This window comes from Pygoscelis adeliae, unplaced genomic scaffold (genome assembly GCF_000699105.1).
Source record: "Pygoscelis adeliae isolate BGI_AS28 unplaced genomic scaffold, ASM69910v1 Scaffold26, whole genome shotgun sequence".
Taxonomy (NCBI): Eukaryota; Metazoa; Chordata; class Aves; order Sphenisciformes; family Spheniscidae; genus Pygoscelis; species Pygoscelis adeliae.
In genome coordinates this window covers 5,239,498-5,256,934 of record NW_008825104.1, presented here as the reverse complement: position 1 = coordinate 5,256,934, position 17,437 = coordinate 5,239,498, and the positions used below count along the sequence as shown (strand labels likewise).

At 37.9% G+C, this 17,437-nt stretch overlaps 1 protein-coding gene across 1 annotated transcript in view; it reads left to right on the top strand.

The window, feature by feature from the left end:
- DMGDH (dimethylglycine dehydrogenase) overlaps positions 1-17,437 on the top strand; it is a 48,563-nt gene that overhangs the window by 6,091 nt on the left and 25,035 nt on the right. The window contains exons 3-7 of the mRNA XM_009327320.1: positions 2,305-2,403; positions 3,683-3,847; positions 4,292-4,496; positions 11,152-11,400; positions 12,609-12,807. Of these exons, the coding sequence (XP_009325595.1) occupies positions 2,305-2,403; positions 3,683-3,847; positions 4,292-4,496; positions 11,152-11,400; positions 12,609-12,807 (917 nt within the window). The remainder of the gene's footprint in view (positions 1-2,304; positions 2,404-3,682; positions 3,848-4,291; positions 4,497-11,151; positions 11,401-12,608; positions 12,808-17,437) is intronic.

The following is a 17,437-nucleotide window of genomic DNA, read 5'->3' as shown; positions in this document are numbered from 1 at the left end:
ATTACTACATTTGGAAAAACAAAAAAAGACCAGAAAATGTTTACATAAATAAAAGAAGACAGTAAAAATAATATGAGATAACACAATTTGCAGGTACAAGTAAATTAATTACTCATAGGTTACTGTAAATGGCTAAAGAAATGTAAACATTTCAATGCCTAATTTATTTCTTTATTCTGTATACATAGAAAAAAGGCCCTTAGGAATTACTTTTTAAGCAACAAGCAAGTTTTAATTACAAATTCTGCAGGGAAACAGCCCTGGGTTTTAGTCTGAGGTAATTAAAATAAATGTGTTCACAACAACTTAAAAGCACATGTATCAAATGAGGTTGAAAATGCATTTAGTCAAATACCTAGTCTCCAGCAGTGTCCAGTATGATGGTGATCTGATATGATAATAAGAAAAGGACAAGTAATATTTTTTCAGACTGTTAATCTAGCCCAGGGGCTTCCTGAATTCAGTGTGCCTGCTTTGTGCTTAATGTGGCCCTTAGCAGATGTTTCTTCCTCCTACAGATCTGCGTGATCACTTTTTAAACTCAGATTGTTGAGGTAATGAACAATACCAAACATATTTAGGGAACTAGAGCCAAATTTATGAATAAAATACAGGCATAACTGAAAAATGTAATACCGGTAGATGATTAATTTTGCACATTTTTCCATTGGTTTATTTTGGCATTTCACTCATGTGGTACACTATGATATCGTATATAAATGTTAAGATGTCAGAAAGATAAAATCCTCACAAACAAAGGTAGGAAAAGCTTTTAACGCTGTGGCTAGCATAAAGACATATATTCAGTAGTGCCAGCCACTTGTCATACTCTTGCTCTGAAGATACTGAGTACCTGTCATGTCAGGCAGTGAGTATGATTTATGTTTTTTGAGGGACGTGGTGTCTGAGTGTAAGCTATTTGCTAAGAGCAATTTGAAGCTAATTGTTTCTAAAGAAAAAGATTGGGTCTTAAATGTGAAGCTGCACCAAGAAAGATGGGTCAGAAGAGGCCATGGTTTCAAAAAATGAGGATGTGTGGTCTAATTCATGCAATATATGTTGATGTTTATTATCGAGAAGTGTAATGTTTAGTAGGTTCTTAGTGTAATTAAATTAGTTTGAATTAAAATATGTCTTTAAAGACCACTAAATCTTGCTTTTGTTATTCATATGTATACAGTTATTCCACTAGCTTTAAAAGTTAAAGCCTTAAAATATGTAGCACAGAACAGAGTTAGCGAGCTAAAATCAAGAATAGTTAATGTAAGTGCATACGAGGAAACTTAAAAGGAGACTATCAAAACTCTACTATATGTGTTACTTTTCACCTTTAGATTGCCTGCTGTTTTTTTCTCAGAACGGCAGTGAACTCAAAAGGTGGACTCTGGTGCCTAGGTCCCTTAATTGAAGCAACCTTCATCTATGAATAAGCTCTATTTTAGTGAGCAAAATATGCACTCTATATATAAAAAGTATTTAAATCAATGTAGTTACTTAGCTTTAAAACCTAAGGTAATTTTGTATTTCTATTGTCTCACTTGGAAGAAGGGTTTTAGTGAGATGTCAAATTCAGGCAATACAAAGACATATACTTCAGTAACACTTGAACTCTGCTTTTTTTAAGTGCTAAATGTCTGCAGTTACGAATGTCGTTAGATTGATGCAGCTGTCTCTTGTAGGCAGATGAACAGTTTCCTTAAATATAGAAGAGGCTGCAGTAATTTCTTGATTTTACCTTTGCATGAACCCAAAAGGGCCTGACAGCTTTCTAAAGTCAGACCTAGTAAAATGATGTGCAAAATAAGTGATTTCTTAAGCTACTTCTGAAATGCAGCAATTGCTTTTCAACTGCCACATGAGACAACTGTTGAGAATAGAAGAATATTGACTTCCACCGTCCTGCTGTTCACACCCCAGAAAAGTAATAACTTTTGTTAAGATCTGGTCTTTGTGAAGGTTTGGTTTCTCTCCCATCTCCATTTGCAAGAGGGAAAAGATCTGAAACTGACAACTGAATAATTTAAGGAAGAAAGGAAACCATAGGAGAGAACAACTGCAACAGTATCATGGGTTGACAAATTTGATGAGAAAAGACAGGTGGAAAAACACGTGTGCAGAGAACAAGAATGCCATAAATAGGGAGAGGATTTTATTTTTATTTTTGTACCAGTTGGCTCTATCCATGTGTTGCTTTGCTTTACAGTATCTTGACAGTTTCTTTTTGAATGACAGTTGGAAGGAGGGAAAGAAAACACTGCATTTCTAATCATATCTCTATATTGTTGTTCCTATTTCTTATTTGAGGCTGGTTTAACTACTTACTTTCATCCTGGAATAAACCTGAAGAAAATCCATTCTTACAGCATCAAACTCTATGAAAAGCTGGAAGAAGAGACTGGACAGGTAATCTCCTTAGCCTTTTAATTATTAACTCAGATCAATGTTAACCTTATGAATAGTCTTACAAAAAAGTTTGGAGTTGACAAATAGATTATGTGTGTGTTCATAACGATCATAAAGCTCCCATTTATATTAAAATATATTCTCCTGCCTGCATGTAGTCTGGTGCTTAGTCACTAAATATTTTAGATAGTTTGCCAGATCCCTCTAAAGTTTAAGAAAATGGTTTTCATCAAACATCTCAGACGCTCAGCAGACTGAGAGTCTGCAACTTCAGCTTGGTATAGGAGTTAAAATAGCATCAAGGATCTGGAATGAACGGATTGATTATGATACATTCCTGCTTTAAACATATCCACTTAAAAATTTCTGTGATGTGGTGCTGTCTGTACTTGAGAAGATTGCTGTAATTCTTCCCATCCCTTTCAGAGATGTGTTTTTATTTAGTGACTTAAGGAATGGGTATGCAGAGAAACACAGGGGTTGTCTTTTTTATCTGGCATCATTCAGCCATATAGATTTCATTTACTAAACATGCTTGGTTCAGACAGCAGCAGAAATTTCATGATCCTCACTGTACTAGTCTACAAACTTGATAATTGCAATAAAATGCTTTTTTCTTCATTCTACTGCTCAGCCAGATAAGATACTACAGCAGATTATCTTTATGAGTTCTACTAAAAGACTTATTCAACCATATTAATGTCCTGAGAGGTAACACAGAAAAGGTGAAGTAAATAGTGTATACCAGAAAGTGAGCATTCAGTATCCAGCTATACAAGGATTTCTACTTTATTAAAAAGACAAAAAAAGGTGTGTGGTTATTCATTGTGTCAATAAAGGTGCTTAGTCAGTTAAATTTATTCTGCAACATCTCAACAGAAAATTATGCAGGTGATAGACTTTAATATAAACTATTATATATTTCTTTTTGAGATGTATCTAATTCTATTTTTGAAAGTGTATGAGTGCATAAATTCAAATATTTATCAAATCTTAATAAAAATAATAGTATCGTGACACTCAATAAAAACTTTTTACAATTGTTTTGAAGATAGTATGTATTAACCTAGGAAGTTAATTTGATAACTTTTTTTTAAATTTTATTTTCTCTAGGAGTTTACATCTAAGTCCTGTTCCTTCAAGGGCACCTGACTTATTTGAGTCTCTTTTCAGTGATGTTAGTGGCAAAATTCCTGTAGGCTTCCCGTAGCATAGGAACATGCATTTATGGAGATAAGTAAAGGTTCTTTCAGTAATTAACTTTTGCTCTTTGTTTTAGGCTGTGGGGTTTCATCAGCCTGGCAGCATCAGAATTGCTTCAACCCCCACTAGGGTGGATGAATTCAAATACCAAATGACTCGTGCGGGTTGGCACCCAACAGAGCAGTACCTAATCACACCTGAGAAAGTACAAGAGCTGTTTCCATTACTGAACATGGATATGGTAAAGAACCTAATTTTATGAAAAATAACTTCCATTACAATTAAATATTGGTTTATCAGATATGTAGACATAAGGTCTGTTTATACAAATCGTACAATAAATTCTTGGTTTTCAGTGAAAAAAACCCCATTATAAACTAAAATCAGACTCATGCATTTTAGTGCATACTGTATGTCAGTATGCATACTATTAATTATAATATATATAGTATTATAATATTAAAGCATTGCAGCTTTTGATTGCATGGGAGAACTGAGCAATTTTATTTCCTTAAACCATTGTTAAGTTGGCTAGCTGAAGGCCTGATATTATGTTTTGAAGATTTGTTTTGATTTGACTCCTTAAGGGTTACTGCATTCAAGAAGTAAAGTGTTTTTTTAAAAAATTAGTTAATTTTGATAAATTTTAATTTCTTTCATTTTGTGGGATTTTACCTCCACTTAGGTTTTAGCTGGCCTGTATAACCCTGGAGATGGTCATATTGATCCCTATTCTCTCACTATGGCCTTGGCTGCAGGAGCCAGAAAATATGGTGCCCAATTAAATTACCCCGTCCAAGTGACTAATTTGAACTCCCGATCAGATGGGACATGGGAGGTTGAAACTCCACTTGGAATAATTCGAGCAAAGAGAATCGTGAATACTGCAGGTAACATAAGCATTTGTATACTCTTCAGATTTACAGACTAGCTGACACGGAGCATCTGTACTGAATTGTGTGGATTACAGGAATAAGTTAATACATGTGTTTGACTATTAATTTGATTTGTGGTAAAATGTACTTTGTACATATTGCTTTACAGTATTGTGACAATTTAGCTCTTATGTTAATTGTCCTTGACTAGGCATTAATAATATTTCTTTCTGCTTTGTCTGCAGCAGTTACTAGTCAGACTGTCTTGTTAGATTTTAGTAGCAGAAGAGACCTTCACTGGTCTACAGTAAGTTGTGTAGAAGAGACAGGCTGCTGTCTATGCATATTGTCCTCTAAAATCTTATGAGAGCTACTTAGGAAGGGAAAAGGGATGTACAAATGAAGTAGAAATGTCTTCGCTGTTTTTTCAAAGAGACTGAGGATTTGCAGCAAGTAAGATAACCTTGCTTATTTCAGTATTCTCTCTCTAAGATTTAACTCTATCCACATAACCTTGAAACAGAAGATTTTTGTAGCCCTTTGAGTAGTATTTTAAACATGCACTTGGCTTAACAATAGATTTTTTTATATAATAAAGATTTCCTAACTCAAAGGAGCTTTTATTTACATATGCAATTCTTATTCTTCATTGTGTTAAAGAAGCCAAGCTGATGTTTCTGCTTCAAAGACCTGTTGGGCAAGAGTCCTTTGGATTTGTATTTATTTTCCTAAACAAGTTGATAGGTCTAAAACCCTGTATTCAATCTAAACTTCACTTATTTTTATGCTGCTTTATACAAGTTATAGAAAAACATATTATTGGTGAAACTGTTAGCATGTCCTATGTGAAGCATGCCTTCTACTTTGTAGTGGAACATTTTCTGTTTTCAATTGTTTGAAAACATGCTGAATATTTACCATTTGGATGAAATTTTTGCAGACTCTCTCTGTCTCAAACGGAATCGTATCTGCATTTTTAGGACATGAGTCTTTCATACATCCCATCTCAGTGAATAATCAGACTTCAGTAGGAAGCTGTGATGGCTCAAGAGGACTTTCTCTTCTTGCTCAGATGGGACAAGTGAACTGAGAGCAAGGATATAATTCCTTTTTACATGTGTGCAGTGGAAAAGAAAAAAGCATCTATTTCTAGTTGAAATGAAGAAGTTGAGTGAGACAGGGACTCTTCTTATTGGTGGGTAGAAAAACCATGGCTGACAACTGGAATTATGAGTGAGTTGTGCTGAACAGACTGGGAGAAATGCTTGGGAAAGGTTCCTGGAGGTGGTTGGGAGTGGCAGCAAGTGGAACACTTAAGTGCTAGAGGACTTCCTGAATAAGGAAGCTCAAACCGGGAGGGACTGTGGGGATGGCAACAGTGAGGATGACACCATAGAGAGGGACAGCAAAAAGAGATCTGACACGTTTCATTAAGGGAACTGGAGCTGGAGCTTTTTTGACAAAAAGATTAGGAAGGATACTTGAGGACGGGTTGTGTGTGAAACTGAGGCTGGAAAATTGAGGCTGCCTGAGTTGTCTGGGCATGAAAGACTAAAGACTGGCAGAGTAGCAAGGGAGACGTAGATGGGAGTAGATAGGAAGGAAGAGAAGGCAGGTGGGACAGGATATGACAAACGAGGGAGACTGACTTGCACACAGAGACAAAACAGCTGAAGAAGGATGTAAGGACTGGAGTAAGAAGATTAGAGTATGAGACAGCAGAAAAGAAGAGCAGGTATAGGACAAGCAGGGATGGGGAAGAGGGAAGACTGGGATAGCGAGAAATTTGGAGGGAGTGGAATAAAAGGGCTGAACTCGGGGGGGATGAGCTTTACTGAGTGACCTTTCTTTCAGTGTCTGGGATGTAGACAGCCCCATGTTAGATCATTCCAGGCTTTCAGTAAGGAAACTGGGAAACCCATTGAGAAGTGTGCTTTCTCATCATATGCTTCCCATACACAGGTGATCACTTGCTGTTGCTATAAGCCTAGCTAAAACAGCAGGGATCTGAAAAATTTCACCTTGAGGTTCTCAAGATGCTCATGAACTGTCATGATGTCCATACAGTGCCACATAATGACATTTTGGAGAGAAAGAGGACTAGAAGAGTTCATAAGCTTTTTAGAAAGCAAGGAACCGCAGAAACAGGGAAACCAAATTAGAAGAATTTTATTTAGACCGCAAAGTCAAGCACTTAGAATATGAGAGGCGTCAATATTTGATTGCCTTTGGAGTGTCAGTTCCTGGCTTTCAGGCATGAATTATGGGACAGGATTCAGTATAAAAATCACCAACTCTCTTACTAATAGGATCCTTATGTCATTTGTTACACAGTATGGATATATTGGTCTGAGAATGATCCAAGATTATGGAATGGAAAGGCAGCTTTTTTGGCAATCAGACTTCTTATTTAGGCCACAGACTTCTAGGCACTCATTATTCCTAACCATTGGCTCTGCATCATATGGATGAAGTATCACAGATGTAGTAATTTCCTTGTATTTTTGTAGTGTAGTTATCTTTCTTTGGCTTATGTATCAAGTTGACATTAGGCAGAGTTTTCTGGTAAATGCTTTTCAGAGTTTATTTGCAGACATTAGAATGCACCCTTGTGAAATTTTCATAGTCTTTTTTTTTAATTAATAAGTTATTAAACCAACAATATATTTAGTTAATTCTCTTGTGTAATTAACTCTTCAGCCAAAATGAACATTTGAGGCACATATTACTTAACATTCTGGCTAAGGATGTGAAATCAATACTGTGTAACACTTATCTTATAAATATTCTCCCAGCTAACGTTCATTCTTCTTCTCAGCCTTGCCTCATTCCATTACAGATCATGACTGGTATAATTCAGAGCTCATACTTTAGGCTTGCTCTCTACATTCTCTCTCCCCTCTCATCCCCCAGCTGACATCTGCTGTGGAACTGGAACAAACTAGTTTCAACCAATCTTTAGCTGTTCCTTATGTGAGATTTCCATTTTGGAAGAAAGCAGATGCCTAATAAATAATCCCTGACATGACCTAACTGGTATTGAGCCTGCTGAAGTGATTTGCAGCCTATTTATAATGGAATATTTGATTAAAGTCTGGAAAAATAGTGAATTTAGTTTATATATACACTATGTATGTGTGTATATAAGCACCCATTTGCAGACATGTACACACTGTATATACAACCATTTATACATACGTAGTGATGGAAGATTTTCTCTTTTTTAAAAACAAGAGATAGTCAGATTACATAGTTCAACAGATATGCTAAGTACTACCACCACTAAATATTTCAGCATCAGATGTTTGCAGTCTCTCCAATATAATCTTTACAAATGTCCTAGAGATGTAATTTATACCTTCGTTTATCTCTGCTACATGTGATAGCACTTGACATCTGCTTCCAATTGGAATTTTGTTTCAGAGAACGTATTCTTCCTTTTGCCATTTTTGTGTTTGTGATAGCTTTTGCACATGGTTCAAAAACTTTAAACAAAGAAACTGTAATATTTTTCATTTAGTAAATGTCAGCTGTTGTTATTCTAAGCAATTAAATAAGCACTTACCATAAGTGATTTTTTTAAGAAGTACAATATTTAAAATTTGATTTTGGGCAAACCTAAACTATTTGCTTTTAATTCAAAAGCAATTTAAAATCAGCTGTGTTTGTAATGTACTTCTGCAAACTTAATGGCTAAGAAATTTAGTATTATTTTGAAAGAAACAAAGTTAAGTTTCAGAGACCTAAAATTAAGTCTACCATTTTTATTTTCTTTGAGGAGCTTGAATATGCTTGCTCTCTATATTTTCCCACTCATTCTGTTTTAATGAGTAAGCAAAGTAGTGAATTTATTAGAAGTACATTCCCAGAGCATTATTTCTTTTCCAAATATCTCTTTAAGCCCACGCAATTTTGGCAGGAAAACAGTGCATGATACTAGAGATGGAATTTTCTGCTACTTCACCTTTCTTTCTCCTTTATGGATCATTAGGTGACCTTACCTTAAAATAGTTTTCTTTGTAGGTGACATTGAAATGCCCAAATCAAAAGAAGTTCCCTAAAGATTGTCAGCCTCTACTTAAATCCACATTTGTATTTGTCATGTGTAATGGAGGAAACCCTTGCAGATGTGCTAGAAATTCAAATCTATTAGAATTTTTTTGGTTGTTTTTTGTATTAGGGAGCATAAACAGGGTTTCAGTAGCCTTAAAGGATGTTTTGAATCACTGTATGACTATGGCATGATCTTCCCTGAGCTAATTTAACTGACTTAAGTGTTCTGTCAGTGAGTCTCCTCCAAGTGGTGAGGATGCCATTAAGAAGCAAAACTCTTACGTATGATAAATGCAGAACAACAGATACTGGTTGTCAGTATTTAGTGGGCAGGGGCTTTTAACTGAACGGATCTCTCCATCATAATCCTGGATTTTCTGCTCCCTTGCTTTACCTGGCTGTCAGCAGTTGTCAAGTGAGTCACCACAGAAAATATTTTCCTCAGAAACTTTGCATTTTTAAAAACTGTGGGTGTTAGACCCTGAAGCTGGTTTGTAACAGCCCTCCTGGTGTGGGGGAATGGCACAAGGCCAGCACAGCTCAACTCAACTTTCCTAATTGCCCTGGCTTTGGGCCATGCCAGAGATGAGAGGATGTATTCCTAAATTAATATCAGCAAGCAGCGCAGGTGGGCTGCTCCCCACGAGACAGGGAGCCAAGCATGGTAACAAGGCTAGCAGGGCAGGGGCTGAGCCAGCAAGGGCTCCATCCTACAGGGCACAAGGGAGGGAGCAGGGCAGGCTCAGGACCAGCAGCTGGGGTCAGCCCACAGTCCAGATTTCCAGACAAGTTTGTAGGGATGAGGCACAGGCAGATCCGTAGTGATGAAGCCAGACTGAAGCCAAGCCTGGAAGTTGATCCACAGGTCAGGAACAGGTCTGGTGATGGTAACCAGAGTCAGATACTGCCCAGTGACCAACAGGCAGGACCACAGAGATGAGACTGGGCTAAGGTCAGGCTGGGAAGCAGTCCACGGATCAGGGTCTGGATCAATGAGGTCCATGGCCAGGCACGGGCACGGTTGTGACAGAGCTGTAAACAGGCACACCTACAATCAATCCAGCTCAGACAGGTTCTGGAGGTCCTCAGCTGACCTGAAATGGGGCTCCTGGGCCCATGGGCAGGGGTGTGGGTGGAAGTCCCAGGTGAGGCTGCTCAGGATCATTAATGACTTTAGTGTCCTCAGGGCCCTGAGAGCTAAATTTTGACCAGATCTTGGAAAGCATGAAATTGAAGAGAGAGGTAGGAGCACCTGGGTAAGACAAGTAAGCAGCAAAAGGGAAGAAAAGTTGTATGTTAAGCTAGACATCATGAGTGTAAGTCCTACGAGAAGGGGCAGCTGTATTAGGTAGCAAATCTTGCTGGAGGTAGTTTTTCCTAAACAGTTTGGAGTCAGCTGGTTACACAGGAACCAGGCTGACCTGCCTTCTTTACCTGGGTGCCATATAGCACAGAGCCTTTTATTTGGAAGGCTCTGCTACCTTTTCCTCCCCTTCCATTTTGCCTTCCCCCAACCCTCACTCCTAGAGTTCCCTGTAACTGCTGCTTCGTTGGATTTTTCCCCCTTCATTCCCACTTCTGAGACCTCCGCTCCTTGAGCCAAAGAGTCAGGAGAATGGGGCTGAAGGATATTCCAAGCTTCTTAGAGCAGCTGCCATCCCAGTCAATTGTATCTGTCTGATTCCCAGGCCTGTATGTTCCAACCTTGCAGCAGATGTGAGCCATGATGCAGAGCCCAAACTAGTAAGTTTGACAGTTAAGTGGCTTCCACTCCTTGACTTTGACACAGGTACCTCACTAAGTGAATGTGTTTTCTCAGCTGGAAACCGCTAGTCTGGAGGGACCTTAACAGAGAAGAATTAGGTCTTCTTTAACTTATGCCTAGTAGTGTACGTGAAGGGCTTGTATAGGCTTCAGGGGCACGGAAATTGTTGCTTGCTTTTCTGGTCACAGTCTGTATCAGAACTTTTAATTGGACAACTGTGGAAGAGCACACTGACTATTTACCAATATGGACATCATAATGTATTGATTGCTACATGAGAGATGTAATCAATATGAGTCATGTGATGCATGTGAAAGAGGAGAGAAACTTAAATTCTTGAGGTTAGCTGGCTGAAAGTGCTGCCTTGCTCTCTTGGGGTGTTAGGACTTGACTACTGTCTTGGGAAAACATACTAGCTCATTTGGTTGATAGTAAGAAGCTAGGTTAACACCTATGGTGTGAGCTAATTTATTCTGATTTTCAAGTGTCTCTGACTTTGCTATGACTGCATTGCAGACCTGCTTTACTGAAATAAACCATGGGGTTTGTGACTGTTAATTAAACTCTCTCCTGAACTTTTAGAAGCCTAATTTATATTTTTCCAATTATATTTTTTTAATATCCGTATACTAGGATAATATATGGTAGTATAATTAGAAACAAGGGCATGGAATCATAGAGGGAAAATTATGCTGGATAATATGAAAAATAATTTGAAAATTGAAAGTATGGAAAAAAAATTCTTTGTCAAATTTCATAAAGCGCAGTGCTTCCTGCAAAGGTTTTACTGTTATTTTCTATTAATTGAAATTAGTCTTTGAATACTTCTGTTTTGTTTTTTGTCTTGTCTAGGCTTCTGGGCCCGTGAAATAGGCAAGATGATTGGCCTGCAGCACCCTCTCATACCTGTTCATCATCAGTATGTTGTGACATCAACTATCCCTGAAGTGAAAGCCCTGAAAACAGAATTGCCTGTGATTCGTGACTTAGAAGGATCATATTATCTAAGGCAAGAAAGGGATGGTCTTTTATTTGGTCCATATGAAAGCGAGGAGAAGATGAAGCTGCAAGACTCGTGGGTAACAAATGGTGTCCCACCAGGTAATTAAGAACATTAAATTTTTAAACTTGAGAAGCACTAGCACACGTTTTAATGTGTATAAATCCCAGCCAGTCATGCTGCCTTATGTGATGGAAAATAGAAAATATTTGCAATGTGTGATTGTAAAGCAGAAACTTTTTTTCAAAGAACAGAACTCTAATGATAAGAGTGAATAGAAATAAAAATGTAACATAAAAAAAGCCCATTTGAAATAGGCACAAAATATACATCTACAACATAGTCTTACCCTACTCTCTGAATAGGTGCCTGTCTGTTGTGATTAGATGCAGTCACCAAATCTGTGTTATGTAGCCTTTTGCAACTGAATAGGGATTTTTCTAAGCCACAGTTCTCTCCAGCATACTGACAGGGGCTTTGGATTTTTGCTGTTCCCACAGAGATAATGCGGTTGTCAAATAGGAACACAGGTATAGCAGAGGAATGTCTTAGACAAAATTCTGTGCTCGGATATAAGTGCAAGAGAGCTGTAGATATGTGTAGAATTTTTGTACAAAAAAATCCCAACAATGTCACACTGCTGCTTATTAAAAAAAAAAAAAAATTACTGTGTTATATGTAGGCTCCAGCTTTCCATTCACTTCTAGACAGAAAGTTGTATTAAGTCAATAGTGTTGCTGTTTTAAAAAAAACACGTGTTTCCTAAGGAAGAGCAATCAGCATTGTTGGGCTTTGGATTGCACTGTCACAGCTTCCTGAACTTACTGTCTCCAGTAGTGTCAAGTCCCTCTACAGAGTGATGTTCAATAATGCTTAGACCTCAGACTGAAGGCTGAAATGTATCCAGGAGTTCACTAAACACCATGGAAATCATAAGCTGACACAGGCAATATCTTTTTTCCCCTCCCCAAATTGTTGGCCTATTGAGAAAAATAAGTGGGTCTTATTAACGTAGAAGGAAGTTTCTGTGTTTCTCCACTTCCTTTCTACTTCATTGTTGAATCTGCATGACCTTAGGGTTAAACAAATATGTATAAAGGACAGTGTAACTGCAATGACAATAAACTTGATCCCGCTGGTAACTAGGGATTTATGCACACCATTTTTCTCGTGTAGGATGGCAAAAGCTTGAACATACTCACTGATGAATTCCATATAACTTTTATATATGTAGATTGCATAACTGTATGTAAAATGTAAGTATTTTCAGTGTAATTCTGTATATAATAACAGTCAAATATTTGTGCAGGTTTTGGAAAAGAACTTTTTGAGTCTGATTTAGACAGAATAATGGAGCATATTGAGGCTGCTATGGAAATGGTCCCAGTTCTGAAAAATGCAGACATCATAAACACAATTGCGGGTCCTATCACCTATTCTCCAGACATTCTTCCTATGGTGGGACCACATCAGGGTGTTAGAAATTACTGGGTAGCTATTGGTTTCGGGTGAGTAAATTCTTCATGACAACTTTTGTCTGCCATATTGTTAAAATGGCAGTCAGCTCAAGCTTTGCAAATTTTTATGGGTTTGGGGGTTGTTTTGCACATATTTTACGTAAAATGTAATTGGAAATAGTCTTAATTACCACTACCTACATAATACAAGTTCTCTCTTTTACTACTTCTTCATAACTCTCACTATTTTTTTCAATTTGTTTCCTCCTTTTATTCTGGCCAATATCTGTGACGCTTTATGAAACTGCAAGAAATGGGTAGTCCTTGGTCCTGTCTGTGCAGCAAATTAAAGTCATAAAAGTGCTGGGCTTTACAATACACTGTCCAGTTTATTTTATGTATTGCTTTGAATTACATTGTGTTCAACAATTGTTTGGCATATGCAGAAACTGGTGTCACTGAAGTTGTGGCAAGAATGATTGGTACAGGGAGAACTTCTAATATGAGGTATTAACTTTCGGGTGAAGAGTGGAAGGCATACTAAGTGGAAGGCACTGCCCAGCATACTGGGTGACTGACCACTCTAGGGGTACGAACACAGTAATGGTTCTGACTGTTGAAGGTTAAGCTGAGAAATGATGTTGCTGGATGTTGGAAGAAAGCAAATGAGGGCAGTGTGACAACAGGAATGGGTCTTTTACTGGTGTAATTTATTCTCTCCTGCCCACTATGATATTTTCTTTGAATGTGAGTTACATCTTATAATACTCTGGCCCCAGTGAAGTCAGTGGTAAAACTCTTACTGACTTCTTTTTAATTGTCTTAGTTTGACCATTGATTCAAGATGGATAGAATGAACTGAATACAATTCCAGACACATGTTATTGAACACGTTCTGTTTACATTGTTTTTCCAATTGCCTAACTTGCTGTTCAAAATCCAGCTCAGCTTTTTCCAGTTTTCTTTCAGTCCAAACCAAACAAACCTTCAGATCATAAGATAAGGCAGTACTGCTAACGTGCTTTCCGAGGCCCTCAAAATAAAAAGGTTTGGTAATTTTGCAATGATTCATTGGGAAAGGTATTCACCCTTGCTGCTTGGATTTAAAAAAAAAAAAAAATGTTATCTTTTAGTAACATTGGCAGAACGTACAGTTACAAAAGTGGTTTGCCTAGTCCTTGTTCACCAAAAACACTGTTTAAGTTTGTTACTGTGCTGCCAGACTTTGGAGCCTGTTTTTCTTCATTGATGTCAATGGGAGCAGAATCAAAGTTCCATATAGGAATAACTGAAGACCAGTGTTATACGTTTAAGTTTCTTTAAACAACTTACCTCAGGAATTTAATTAATCACTAAATGTTTAGACACAGGTCACAATTTTGTTGCTGTCATTGGATTGCTTTGTCTGCTTTTCAGGGACTTTTGACTCTCTGTTCTACGCTTCTGGGTCACTGCAGTGTTTCTCCTGGTGTTGTAATTTTTTGTGTGCATTAGCAAATCCTTATCTCATAGTCAACTAGCAGGGACATTGTGACAGGATTTAGTGCTGTTAGTTTAGAGGATTTTTATTACCTAATATTAGCAGCTTGCTAGGCATTTTAATGTGCAAAGAAGTTAGTAAGTATAGTTAGCAGAGCTTGTAGCACTACTTATTATTGCTCAACACTTCCCATTTAAGACTGTTTTCAGTTACTTATAGCTTCGAAAATGTTAACAAGAGTAGGCTAGAATTTTATTCAGAAAAATTTAAGTCAAAGCAGTGTAACCATTCCAAAGAACGAGATTTTTGGAAGGTATGTTGTTTTGCTGTGTTAGGGTTTTTGGGGTGAAGTCTTTCTTTTGAAAAGCTCTATTTCCCCATTTTCTGAGAATGAACTTCACATTTGGCAGAAGTGACCTTTCTCCTAAAGATAGGCCTTTCTGCCGTTCTTCACAAAATCTATCCATGAGGCGCATTCACAATCCTTTATAAATGTTACAGCTCATAAACACTTGACAGAGACTCACTAAATCTTGCACTAAGGTTCCCTCATTCTATCTATAGTAGTATTCCACAGCCAGAGACTTAACAGAAGTTTTCCTGCAAAAATGGGATAGAAAAATGGCTAAACCTGGGACAAAGACACTAGAAGAGGGACCACGGTGTGCAAGGACTCAGCTTTCCTAGGAAAAAGGAGTGGAATGAGTCGAAAATCAGTGAGAAGCAAGGACTCTAAACAAGTAAGACACAAGAATAGCACAGGGACAATGGGGAAGATAATCTGGTAGGGATTGGAAGGAGGGAAGAAAAACAGAGAAGGGCAGTTTGTGTTCATTAAGGAAATTTTCTCTACATCCTCATATGAAGACTGAGATTCCTAAACTGTAGCACTCTTTACAGCTACTTGTAACATCCCATCCCTGCAAAACATGTGTTTCATTCTTGTGTAGCAGAACTGTAGTGGTATACTAATACAATCAGCTCCTCATTATCTGAGGTAATGAAGGATTTGGGCACCCTGCATAATTTAAAATCTCTGATAATGTAGGCCCAGCTAGGAGTACCAAAATCAACTGATTGCACAGGGTCAGTGCTGCAAAGCTCTGCAGAGTGCAGAGACCGATCAGCCCATGTGCAGTGCTGTATCTGTAGTAGCAACTGCATCACAGGGCTGTCTTGCCCCCAGGGTTACCGGGCAATCAGCTCAGCATTCTTCAGCTGAAGCTGAAAAACTTCATTGTATTTGGTCTGTTGCCACCCACAGTCAAGCAATGGTCTCTGTGCTGTGTTGCCCTGTGCTTTTGGCTGCAGTGAATGGTGCAGGGAGACTTAATCTGTCTAAAACTTCTTCTGGAGCCATTCTTGAAGGCATTGTAGCCATGGTCACAAAAATTACACCCATGAATAACTAAGAGCTGCCTAATTAAATTAACTCCAGCAATGGCTAGCTCTTCTGTAATACTTGCAGAGTGGCAGTTTACAAGTGGTCATCCTTACTGCATCAACTGCGGTGATACAAGCTTGTGCTGAGAATCTTAATATTAGGCTGAACAGCCTAAAGGAGTGTGTTTGGCAGAATTACTTCATGTACTCATCTGCTTGATATTTGTTTTATTTAAATAAATAAATAAATTACAGGTGAAAGCACACTATATCAAAGTAATCTCATGAATATTACGCAGTCAGGCATTCTACAGTTGGGAAGTGCCAGAACTAAGTTGTCTGTGCAATCTGAATTCATTCTTCTTATGCATATGCATTAGAATTACATTATTGCATCCTTTTTTTTTTCCACAAGATCCTTGCCTATTTAATTGAGGGCATAGAATTCAGAATGCAAAGTTGATGAACAGCAATTCAATTTTGTTTTAGCTTCACTATTCAGTGTGAGTGTCTGTGATTTAATTGCTGCATGCTAATCTAAACTTAGTTTTGGACAGACTTCCTATTTATTCAAGGATTTTTCTGTCGTGCTCATTGGAGCATTACACAAATAACTAAGAATTTATTTTCACATCTTCCCTAGACAGGAGGCTATTTTGACACTTTTTTTTTTTTTAGACATGGCAAACTAATTCACAGAGGTATTAAAATAAAAAGTTTTAAATCATTTGGTATTAATAATTATTTGTCATTAGATGTTTTGGTGCCAAATCTGAGGTCCCTGTGATTCAGCATTACACAGTACTGTTTGGTCAAATGTAGACTGAGTAGTGACACACACGTATTGCAGCACAGCAAAGATCCTTGTCCCCAGTTGTCCACTTCAGGTACCTCGCAGGAGCACATTTCACCCACAACTTTTTCCCTATGGATGTCAAGATGTCAAGCATTTTGAAAGTTAGAATTATGTACACAATGTTTAAGTAAGGAAACCTTACATCTATCACTTCATAACTTTTGAGCATCTACCTTTGCTACCTGGTATGGTTCCTTTAATACAGGTTTCTAACAAGAGATCTCCTCTACAGACTGATCCTTCACACACTCATTATGTAGAAACAGGACAGGCTTTTGCTGCAGACTGGTAACAGAAAATTTCTACATGTTTATTTTGTTAGCATAAGCTTCCTGGAACCAGTTCTTTTTGTAGTTGTAGTGGAGAACAGAGAAGGTAAATCAGGTGAGAAAAAGCAGCTTTCAGCTACGGCACCATTGCAAACAAGTCTTATAGTTTTATCTGCAGTTCCCTTGCATTCCCTGATTCTTTAAAGCCACCTCAGTAGTGTTGTCTCCTGACTTTTGCTGCTGTTGCTTTTGTCACTGTAATGTAAATATTCACTGTAGCAGCTAGAATGTCTCAGTCTGGTTTTCAAATCTGAGTCTGGTTTAACCAAATATGATTGAAAAAGAAGAGGTATTCCATGACTAGAAAGTGTATTTAATGGATATCAGAAGTTTGAGAACTTTCTTTAGTATTAATTGTTGAAGAGTTCCAGTGTCCCTGGAATAGATTGTTAAATTCTGAACTTTAGAGAAAGAAAGAGCTTGCAGTAATCTCAAGCACTGCAAATGCTGTACATTAGGATTACCAATGTGACGCCCATCTACAAGAAGGGCCAGAAGGAGGATCTGGGGAACTACAGGCCTGTCAGCCTGACCTCGGTGCCAGGGAAGATCATGGAGCGGTTCATCTTGAGGGCGCTTACAAGGCAGGTGCGGGACAACCAGGGCATCAGGCCCAGCCAGCACGGGTTCATG